Below are 12450 nucleotides of genomic sequence, written 5' to 3' on the forward strand. Positions count from 1 at the left end.
TAATTATTTTTTGTTAATATTATTGTTTGTGCAGCTGTACGGATGATATTTTTATTTAATTTTCTTAAATTTAAATAATGGTACATCATAATGTATATAGTATATATCATTACACTAGGTACGATTAAACTTAGAATTTGGTATGTAAATTTATTATAGAATGAATATGACAACACCTGCAGATACAATGTCTTCCTAAAAGATTCAGAAGTTCTTAATTATAGGGGGAATATAAATTTAATGAAAATTATTTATGATTTGCAAATCAATTTGTAAATTAATGGCCTGTACTTTTTCAATACAAAAGTCCAAGAAAATACTAATGTATTTATTATAATAATATATTTACTAAATACTTTATACTATGATAGCATGATACTATTATCATAATATTGCCTATTATTTCTATTAGTTTTTGAGATCTACCTATCTATTCTATTATTGTCACTCATATGAGAAGTTCAGTTAGTTTATACATTTTAGATTCTGAACGAAGTGATGAATGTATTGATTTTACAATAATGTGTATGTTTTTTTGTCTATGTACAGCATGGCTTGTCGAAATATTGCTTCAATTTCAAACTTCGGGGATGGTTTCCGACGGCAAAGTGAATATCTTTGGTGCATTATAGAGGTCGAAAGTAAATATTTTCCAACGTTTTAGAAAGAGAAAAAGGAGAAAAGTATAAAAATAAGTGGGCAAGTGGGTACCGTTCTGCTGTACATTAGGGGGTGGGGTTGACCTCGGACTAGGGTAAGTTAAATTTGAATGCAATGATCGGTATCATTGTATACGAAAAACGATTCTGAACGAAGATGATTTGTCAGCCTAGGATATAATTTCCAGTGGTTGGAGAAAAAGGTGGTTTATGTTTTAATGGCCTGAATACACCAAAATTTAAGTTCTTTTATAATTATTGTAAGCTAAACTTATGAAAAATCTTCTATTAAATTTTCAACTCTTAGCTACCTATACAAACATTTTTATGAATTATACCTACAAAATAATTTGCAAATGTTCATAATTTTGACGAATTTTTGTCAAAATTTGAATTTCAATTGCTAATAAAAAAAAATTGTGCCTATGTATTCTTATAATTTTGTTATCACTATAAGAATAACATATGAGGAACTTTGTATAAAATGTTCAAGTATTTTGATCGGGCCAAAAAATTTTTATCGACACTTCAAAAAAAAATTTTCAGAAAAATTGAAAATTTCAGTTGTCTATAAATAGCTCAAAAAAACTAAAAATATTTTAAAAATTAAATCATGCAAGGAAAATGCCAATCTAAATAACTGGTAAAATTTTCAAGTATCTACTATTAATACTTTTTGAATAATAACAAATATTTAAAATCGTTTGAGGATAAATCGTTATCGTTACGCAATTTCGTAAAAATTTAAAATTCAAACGCACTTAAAATTTTTCTTATAATGATGCTTCGAGATTTCTCTATAGATACTTGAAAGAAAACTTATGGAACACTTAGTGTTGTATTTTCAATTCTTAGTTATAAATACAAAAAATTTTATGATTTTTCAACTTCAAAATTATTTGCAAATTTTCGCGTTTTCGACAGATTTCGTAAAAATTTGAACTATAAACGCTTATAAAAAAAAATTGTGACTAACGATTTTTAATTTTTTTTAGCTACAATAAGAACAACTCATAAGGAACCTTGTATAAAATTTTCAAGTTTTTTTGGTCATCTAAAATGTTTTTACCGACACTTCAAAAAAAAGTTCGCATAAAAATCGAAAATTTCAGTGGTCTATAAATAATTCAAAAAAAGTCAAAATTTTTTGAAAATTTAGCTGTATATAGATAACACTAACATAAACATTTGGTGAAAATTTCAAGTATTTACAGTGATTAGTTTTTTAATTACAACCATATAAAATCGATTCGGTCGAAAACTGGTTTTGCGTAAAAATTCCCGTTTTTCCGTCATTTTTTTGTTTTTCTCGATTTTTTTGAAAACTGTTGGAAAATGTTAACTTTTTACCTCTATAATGCACCAAGGATATTCACTTTTCCATCAGAAATCACCCCCGAAGTTTGAAATTGAAGCATTATTTCGACTAGTTATGCTGTACACAGAAACAAAAAAAAAAAAAAACATAGGTACATCATTGTAAAACCAATACATTCATCACTCCGTTCAGAATCTAAAACAAAAATTGTTAGTCGTAATTTTTTTTATAAGCGTTTATATAGTTCAAATTTTTACGAAATATGTAGGTAAAAATCCCTAAAATTTGAAGGTAACTTTGTAGTTGAAAAATCATAAAAATGTTTGTTTATATCTAAGGTTAAAAATTCAACACTTAATTTTCCATAAGTTTTCTTTCAAATAGCTATAAAAAAAATCTAAGCATCATTATAAGAAAAATTTTAAGTATGTTTGGATATTAAATTTTTAAGAAATTACGTAACGATTATGATTTATCCTCAAACGATTTTAAATATTTGTTATAATTCAAAAAGTTTAAGTCGTAGATACCTACTTGAAAATTTCACCAGTTATTTAGATTGGCATTTTCTTTAGGTACCTACCTAAATGATTTAATTTTCAAAATATTTTGCTTATGTTAACTATTTATAGGTATTTAAAATATTCGTTTTGATTTAGTTTTTATAAATAGCGATAACATTTTTTTGCCGGAGTCAAAATACATGAAAATTTAATACAAAGTTCCTCATAAGTTATTCCTTTTGGTAGGTAATTTAAAAATTATAAGAAAACCTACATAGGCGATAGGCTCACATTTTTTTTATTAACATTTGAAGTTCAAATACTACCAAAAATTCGTCAAAATCATGAATATTTGCAAATTAGGTATGTTGTAGATATAATTCATAACATTTTTTGAATAAGGAGCTAAGAATTGAACATTTAATGCAAGATTAAACTAATAAAACGATTCTGAACGGAGATGCTTTGTCAGCCTAGGATATAATTTCTAGTGTTTGGTGCAAAAGATGGTTTATGTTTTAATGGTCTGAATACACCAACATTGAAGTTCTTTAATAATTGTTATGGGCTAAACATTTAGAAAATCTTGTATTAAATTTTCAACTCTTAGCTAGGTACTTATACAAACAATTTAATGAATTATAACTACAAAATAATTTGCAAATACCTATTCACACGACTTGACTGTAGTGATACACATAATATAGTACCTAGTACCTGCTTACGCGAACAAAACTAATTTAGCGTTCGCGAACATTTAAAAATTTTTTTTTTTTGAAACTTAAGCATTCCAATATGTTTGATAAATGAATAATGATAGTATTAGTATTATAGTTTTTGTTACGATACGTAGGTGGTAGCACGGTTTAAGATAATATCTACAACCGTGTCTTTGAACAAGTGAACAATATCGAAATTTGTTCAACAGTGTATGAATTGTCGTTTCGTTTTTATGGTGTACCTCTTACTGCAGCTGACGAGTGCCGACCAGCATCTGTTGTTTCGCGCCAAAAATCGCGATTGATAATACGACAAAAATACGAAATTTGTTGTGAATTTGTTAACTTATTGAGAGCTCGAGCGGTTCGTAGTTTCGTACGGTCATCGCTCAGGCGTTTGGTTAGACTGTTCGACCACTGAATAAAAGGATTAAAACTGTTCAAAGGACTTGTTTCCGGTGGTTCAGTTTTTTTGTCGTTGTCTGTTTTTCATTTACGGCCAAACCGAGAGTATAGGTAAGCCGTCTACAATAACTTACACATCACAGATGAAGCAAGCCCCTCAACTATTCATATCAAAATCCTGTGATGGGTCATTGGTGCACTATATTTTGTGTACTGAAATTAAATCATTGTTTTTGTTTTGTAGTTAACCAACATGCCTGATAGCGATGATTTAAAATGTTTGGTTGGAGAAGAAAAACTTGAAACTCCCTCGACGTTTTCATTCCCATTTACTCCGTATAGGATTCAACATGATTTCATGTCCGAACTTTATTCAGCTATAGAGGGCAAGAAACTAGGAATTTTTGAAAGTCCTACCGGAACTGTAAGTCATGTCATGATAGTTGTTCGACACACTGTATTTTGTTTTTAAACATAAAATATTGATTTTTATTTTTATCTACAAGGACATAAAATGTAATTGTTTTTAAAATATTTTAATTGTATATTTTTTTAGGGTAAAACATTAAGTATTATTTGTGGGGCTGTACGTTGGTTACTTGATCATGAAAATAGAGAATTGAGGCAACTCAAACTGGCACTCGAGTCACTTGCTATGAAAAACGAGGAAATTTGTAATGATGATGATGATGATTGGATCACTGGACAAGCTAAATTAGTAGAACAACAACATAAAGTATTTGAAATTAGTAAAATGCTTAAATCACTGGAAGAATTTAATAATAATATTGAAAAAATAAAAAAGGTAGGTATTTTATGTTTTTATTTTTTTTTGTGAAATTGTTGATTTATTATTCAACAAATATACTTACTAAGTAATACATTTTTATTAAAAATTATTTAAATTTTTACTAGAGAAAATACTATATTAAAATTAATATAATAAAAGTTAAAATTTCTATTGTTTATTCTTAGTCATTAATTGCAATTTAATAATAAATTCGACATTCCATAATATAGATATAATAATGCAAAAGATATATATTCATATTATATGTTCTTTAAAAATAAAAATAAATAAGATAATTGTTGAACTCAATAATGGTGCAAATAGAAATTAAAAATCTAACAACACTATAATATAGCCCACACTCCATAAATTGCTTCAATTCATAATGCAAAATATTCAATAATATATTATTATAAGCAGATAAAGTTGAATTACCATACAGGTTTTTTAATTTGATCTTATATCTTTACTCTTCTTCTTGTAAGAAACTTTTATATTGTATTTAATAATTGTCAAAATTAATTGTAAAACAAAGTTTGAATAAAAAAATAAAAAGTTGAATTTTATATTTATTTTAAACAAATTTAGATAACTTTAAAAATGATGACTAAACAAATAAATTATTTTTAAACATCTAACTTGTATTTGGTAATGGTTTAATAAAAAAGCAAAATAAAAATATGATAAATTCAATATTTTTATGATTCTATTTAAATAATATATTAATATTTATAGTTAACTCATAACTGTAAATTTTACTATTGTTAATATATAATTTTTTGTTGATAAACGCTAGGAAGTCTCCTTATAATAATTATACCATTGATTGTATTTAAAATATTGATTATTATTTTATTAATATAAACCGAACATCTTACATTGTATTACCATTTTTCATATAACATATAATATGGTATATTATACTTCATTATAAAATATATGTGTAATATATATATTATACAACATAAAATATATATTTTGTATCCAGTTAATAAATAAATTATATTTTTTATCACATTCAGGAACAAGAGCTTAAAAAAAAGAAAGTCAAATCATTAGTAACTAAAACATTAAACCAAAAAACTGATATTGAAATAGAAAAAGACAAAGATTTTTTTGACGAAGAAAGTGAATTTTTACTTGAAGATTATGATCAATTGTCTTCTGTAGATGATTTTGAAGAAATATCTGATGAAAAAGTCCAGTATGAAGGAGTTAAAGTAAAGTTTATATTATATTTCATGAATTAATTGAGGTATTATATCCTATAGGTATAATTATAATCATTATTAATTTTTTTCAAAACGTCAATAGCTGTTTAAATATTTATACTTTTAAAATCTTGTTAAATAATTTTTTTAAATTGCAAAAAAAATATTTAATTTGATACAATATTATAAAAATATATTTTAGAATATTATTTAATATTTAGAAAACATTATAAATATTTCAAGTTGTAAATGTACCTTGTCATTTAATGATTCATCAATAAAAATCCCAGAAAAAAGTCCTAAATACTCATTTTGGAGAATACAGTATGCTAAACCTTACAATAAATTGCATTTTATTATCCAACTGTTGATAAATATGTTGACAGATTGACAGTTTGAGAAAGGTACTTTCATTACTTGTATAGATTAAAATATTAAAGATACATTTCATATAAAAATAATAATTTTATAGGCAATTTGTTAAATTTTCTTAAATTAGAACAAAATTTAAACTAATATTAGAAACAAAAGTAACTACATATGTGCTTTTTTTCTTATATGAATTTATTTCTCTGGGTTTTTCCTTGTATTTTTTTCTGTTAATATCATTAATTTGTGGTTGATTATTTTATGTTTAATGTATTTAAATTTCCCATTTATAGATTTATTTTTGTAGCCGTACTCATTCTCAATTATCACAGTTTGTGGCCGAATTAAAGAAAAGTCCATATTCAACATCTCGTATAATACCATTAGCATCTCGTCAAAATTATTGTATAAATAAAACAGTGAAATCATTAAAAAATGTCACTTTAATGAATGAAAGGTAATTTTTAATATTTAAATATCCTTAAGTAACAAATATATTCAGCTACTATATTAACAAATTAATTAGCAGTTTAATTTTATGATAATTTTTTTTATTTTACTGTAAATTAAATTTATATGATTTTGCACACAGATGTTTAGAAATGGGAAAAAATAAGCCTTCTCAAAAACCTACCAAAGTGTCTTCAGTTGGTTCAGTAATTAAGAAAAAAAAATCTGAAACTTTGTGCAAATGTATATATAATAATAAAGATAAAATTCAATCATTAGCTGAAGAGGTAACTACAGAATTAAGAGATATGGAAGAATTAGTTAATCGAGGAGATCAAATATCTGCTTGTCCGTATTATGCTAGTAGAGAATCTATAAAATATGCCCAGGTAATGTTAAATATAAAAATATTAGTGTTGTATATTATTAATTTATTTTGTATTTATAGATTATAACTTTACCATATAATACATTATTACATAAAAGTACCAGAGAAGCCAGTGGTATCCGTCTTGAGGGCAATGTATTCATTATTGATGAAGCTCATAATTTACTAGATACTATTGGTCATATACATAGTTCACAAATAAATGGTCAACAGGTATATCTATAATAAATAAGATTTATTATTTGTGCTATCACTTAGATTATGTCTATATATCATCATATTAATTTTTTTTCTCAAAATATTTTTAGTTACAGTCAGTTTTAGATGCTGTATTTGTAGTATTCGTAAATGTTACATCTAAATAATAGTTATCTAGTATTGCATATAATAAGTAAAATTATTATTTTTATGTTTTACTTTTGCTAATTTGTTATATGGTTTCTCTAATCAATTTTATATTATTACATTTTAGTTGACCCATAGTTATAGTCAGTTGATACAGTACAAGAACAAGTTTGAGTTAAGGTTTAGTGCCAATAACTTGTTGCATTTGAATCAGTTAATTTATGTTATTGGAAAGCTCATTAACATGCTTGGTAACGTAGCTATTAAATATATCATTATATTATTTTAGTAATATTTGATCATTTTCATATATTAAAGGTGGTACTCCGGGTGTTAGTCATACGGAAACTAGTAAAATAAAAGTTGAATCAAAAGTTTACACACTTGAAAATTTTGTACATCAAGCCGAAATTGATCATTTAAATATGTTCACTCTTGTTGATTTTTTTAAAAGAAGCAAGATAGGTCAAAAAGTAATTTACTTAAAATATTTAAATGTGGTTTTATGCAAAAATGTATTGATTATAATCTTTACTGGCCGATTTTTTTATTGATTAATATTAATTATTTAAAAATCTATTAACATTTTTGAAAATATTTTTCTTATATAGTTTCTAGAATTATTTTTTTTAATTTTCAGATTAGAGGTTATTCTGAAAAATATATGCCTTCAGTATCATTGCAACCAGTTAAACCTAAATTAAGCAGTTTACAGACTTTTCTCAAAGAAATTGAAAATAAAAAAAATAACAAAAATAACAAAGTCAAAGAACTCAAAAAAGGTTGGAAAACAAAATTTATAACAGTTTAAAATAATTATATATTTAATTTGTAAATTTAATACAAACACATCCACAATTGAATAGGTTTTTTTATACAATAATATATTTATTTATATATGTATGTATTTAAGATGAAAACAAACATACTGAGCCACAAGTCGCAGATATAATTAGCAATAATCCTCTTACACCAGTAATGGCATTTATAGAGTCATTAACAAATTGCTGTGAGGATGGTCGTATTATTAGCACTACACAATCATTAGTTGGCAAAGGAGTATTTAAATTTTTGCTTTTGAATCCTGCAGTTCATTTTAAAGAAATTGTTGACAAAGCTAGGTAAAAAATTCTATTTTTTTAATTTTAATAATTTTATATTTATATCTTTTTTATGTTTTTAAGTAATTTTTAGTAATTTTTAGTAATTTAAAATATTCTAAATATTAGGTCAGTGATTGTTTCGGGTGGAACAATGGAACCTATATCTGAGTTTAAGGATCAGTTGTTCAATTTTAATGGTAATAATTCTGATAGAATTGTGCATTTCAGCTGTGGTCATGTCGTACCACCTGATCATATCTTACCATTAATTGTATGTTCTGGACCAACTGGAAAACAATTAGATTTTTCTTACCAAGAGAGAACTTCAATTAAAATGGTATTTTTTTTATTATTGTAAATGTTAAAATGTTTAACTAGTTTATTTTTTTAAGTTACAATATGTTATAGCTTAATGAAATTGGTTCATTACTAGAAAATATTTGTCGAACAGTTCCTGCTGGGATTGTGTGTTTTTTTCCATCTTATGACTATGAAGAGTTAGTTTATCAGCATTTAGAGAAAAATAAGGTTATTAATAGACTTTCAGAAAGAAAAAAAGTAATTACATCTGTTTATAATGCATTATTTTTTATCACACATAATAATTTGATGTAAAAACTATTACCAAATCTAAAAACATATAAAATATTACTTAATATTTTACTATAATTAAAGGTGTTTAGAGAACCAAAATTAACTAATCAAGTTGACGAAGTTTTAAAGAATTACTCATTAGCCATTACTAAAACATCGACTTCTAACTCTAAAATAACTGGTGCATTATTATTTAGTGTTATTGGTAATTATATTTTTAGATTTTGTACAAATTAAATAATTATTATACATTTGACAATATGTAAGTATATAATTTGTATTATTACAGGTGGAAAGTTAAGTGAAGGTTTGAATTTTAGTGATGATTTGGGACGCTGTGTTATTGTCATTGGTCTTCCATATCCAAATATTAAGTCACTTGAATTACAACAGAAAATGAACTATCTTAATAGCCACATGGTATAAATTGAATTTTAAAAGTTAATTACTTAAAAATATAATTATTATTATTTAGGGCCAAGGTACTGGACAACAACATTATGAAAATTTGTGTATGAAAGCTGTAAATCAATCAATTGGTCGCTCTGTACGTCATCAACGAGATTATGCAGCAGTATTACTATTAGATCATCGTTACCAAAGAGATAATGTTCGAAATGCTCTTCCTAAATGGTTGCAACCTTCTTTACAAGTACATTCTAAGTTTGGATCATCATTTGCTCAGTTAAATAAGGTATTCTTTTGTTATACATTTTAAAAATACCAACAGTTTTTGTATTTAAAGCCTAGTAGGAATAATAATGCATGTGGAGTGAATAGGTTTTAATAGTAAATTAACAAAGTACCTACCTAATATTTTTAAACAAAATACTAATTATTTTATTTGTTTTATTATTATTTATTATTTGATCAAATAATTTTAAATATGTTATTTCTTCGTATTATTAACTTTAAGATTTAAATTTTATATTATTATTTATTTACTTTTTTTTATTGACTATTATATGTTAAGAACAACACCTTTCACCAGTTTCACTGGTAGAGTTTCACAATTGCGTGCGTTTTATTTTGTTAGTTATATCTTTGTTCAAAACTTAAAAGTAAAAATAATATAGCGTGCTCAATTGTATGCCTAAAAAAGAACTACCGATTAGGACCACTCTCCATCGTATCGTAAATTTGATCTTTTTATACTTTGATAATTATTGTCAATTAAGTATTATAATCATATTCACTTTTTAGCCATCACATGTGAATAAATATTAGTTCATTACTTTTTTTTTTTTTTTTTTGAAGTACATAGATATGTTACGGTAAATGATGTTACATCGGAAAATAACGTTATTCACCGGTTATTAACATTATTTTACTACGAATGTGGGAATTATTGTTGTTTTTTTGTGAATAGCATAGCATTAATAACCGGTATTAAATGGGAAATGTTAATTATAATTTATAAAATAGATTTCTAACAGCAATGATAAAGGTCATTGTAATAATAATGATAATGGTGGCCGCTAAACAAATTGTGGATCTAACTGGGTAAACTAAATACTAATAAAACTTTATCGGGCACAGATTATAGTGTCGAAGTATAGGTATGATTTTGGAGCAATTGTTCTTTCGAAATTTTTGAGAGTGGATGGTACTCCTAACCCCAAAATATCTAGGTATATCATCGAAATATACTATGTATACAAGTGTGTGTCAAAATTTGTGGAACTTACAGTATGAAATCCTGTTGGTTGTATTTTAATAAACTAATTATGAATAGGTATATAATATATTATATACAGTTATACGAACTTTTCTAAAAATAAATGTATTTTTTGTAAGTTAAAACTTTTTGTTGACGTAAATTCCATAATCCATGCCACTATAATGGTAAAGGTGGGTGGGTAGTGGGTACCTATTCACAATTGTATACATTTTTATTCCTCACTAAAAATTAGTTCAACACGTCACTGGCACAGATAAAGCGTACTTTTATATTATATGATAGAGGCCCAACACTGGTGGAGGTTACATTTGAATAAATCATACCTAATAAATAATTAAATAGTTAATTATACCTTAATATGTGTACAACTGTCGTATGTACCGATTTGAAATGACTATATTGACATACAAATTGTTCGTATAACTTTTAACGAAAAAAGAAGCAGCTAGTAATAGTCCTGTTGTGAGTCCTCAAGGGTACCAGCCATTACAAGACTTGTTGCAACAATAAACGTTGTGCCTGTTGCGGAACTAAAAAGTCGTAAAAGGTGAACATCACGTCATTACGTCAGTGTAACTTGTAAAAATAAATAAATAATAATGCATTATTGTATTATTTTTTTCAAATTATGGATTATTAGATTCACGTGCATAATATCTGGTCTAAAACAATAATTATACCTATGTAATTGGTTAATAACGTTTATTTTCGTTTAACATCATTCACCGTAAAAAAACAACATACCTAATATATTAAAGTACCTAGTCTTATTACTATTATTTTTACATATTATATATTACATAAGTAACAATTTAATAATAAGAATGAGGAATTAAAAATAAAAATTAAACTGTTAGGTATCTTTGTGTTAAATTAAACTTACAACTTATGTATATAATAACTGTTACATATTACATTTTCATTGACCGCTATTTTTTATTTTCAGTTTTTTACAGGAAAAAAGAAATTACAACAATGATTTTATAAATAAATTTCAAAATCGTACAATAAGTTAAGTTTAGTTTTTAATCAAGATTTTCATTACCTACTTATTTTTTACTTTTTATACTTTGTTAATTAATTGTTTACTTTTTATAATTAATATTTTGTTATTTAAAACAATGCCTGTATAATATTTTATAATATATGTATGAGTGACATTTTTAAATTGAATTAATAATCTATGTTTATCACTCACAACAGTTTTGTAATAAAATAATTTTTAGAAAAATAAATTAAAACGATACGACAAAATCTATTATGAAAGTGTATGTTTATTTGTATAATTTAAGCATATAATGTAGTTCTTTTTGAACAGTGTTCTGTTTCAATTAGAACTATTTCTCATCTCTTTTGTATTAATACATTACGGTTGGCAATTGGTGGTGTGGAATAACACTGACGTCAATCGTGGGATACCAGGTAGTTTACAAATATCGTTTTCTTTCCTTTTCTAACCAGCCTAATGAAACGGTTGGTTTTTATTTTTCGTAATTGGACATCCAAATGACCAAACATCGAGGCAAAGTTTCTCTATAATAATATGGTATTTTGTTTTGACCAACAATCGTGTGCGGATACGTGTGGCACTGCGGCGCAGGATGATGTCTCGAGGTTTTTTTTTTTTTTTTTTACAACTATATTATAATAGTATCACAATCTCGCCTGTCCGTGTGCGCTGTTGTCGTAACAGCATCACAGTGCCGCGAATTATCAACAATTGCTCCAAACGTAATAATACACGACCTTGACAGTACGTCGAAAACAAAACGAACATTATAGGTGCCTACGTGCGTGATGTCATGATGTGCATGCCCATTGTCCTTAGCGTCTTACCGTATTATTGTGCCATCTTCGAGGAAACGACACACGGCCGAAGGATTAACGTTCTCGGATTTCTCTGAGACCTTGATCG

The 12450-nt window shown here is 25.8% G+C and overlaps 1 protein-coding gene across 1 annotated transcript; it reads left to right on the forward strand.

Annotated features, from left to right (window-relative positions):
- The first annotated feature begins 3412 nt into the window (after window positions 1-3412).
- On the forward strand, window positions 3413-11951 carry LOC114127549 (ATP-dependent DNA helicase DDX11). Its single transcript, XM_027991818.2, has 17 exons — window positions 3413-3715; window positions 3849-4028; window positions 4161-4409; window positions 5417-5614; window positions 6268-6431; window positions 6567-6813; window positions 6873-7025; window positions 7285-7408; window positions 7476-7630; window positions 7798-7939; window positions 8071-8278; window positions 8387-8597; window positions 8669-8818; window positions 8936-9059; window positions 9144-9274; window positions 9330-9548; window positions 11482-11951. Exons 2-17 carry the CDS (start codon window positions 3858-3860, stop codon window positions 11512-11514), a joined length of 2679 nt encoding a protein of 892 aa, XP_027847619.2. The 5' UTR covers window positions 3413-3715; window positions 3849-3857; the 3' UTR covers window positions 11515-11951.
- Window positions 11952-12450: the final 499 nt, after the last annotated feature.

Source organism: Aphis gossypii, chromosome X, assembly GCF_020184175.1.
Source record: "Aphis gossypii isolate Hap1 chromosome X, ASM2018417v2, whole genome shotgun sequence".
Taxonomy (NCBI): domain Eukaryota; kingdom Metazoa; phylum Arthropoda; class Insecta; order Hemiptera; family Aphididae; genus Aphis; species Aphis gossypii.

Bases quoted from the DNA above. Each gene is read 5' to 3' on its own strand.
- LOC114127549 (XM_027991818.2), top strand. From the start codon at position 3,858: ATGCCTGATAGCGATGATTTAAAATGTTTGGTTGGAGAAGAAAAACTT. The intron at 4,410-5,416 runs GTAGGTATTTTA...TATCACATTCAG, and splicing joins ATATTGAAAAAATAAAAAAG to GAACAAGAGCTTAAAAAAAA. The intron at 9,549-11,481 runs GTATTCTTTTGT...TTTTATTTTCAG, and splicing joins CATTTGCTCAGTTAAATAAG to TTTTTTACAGGAAAAAAGAA.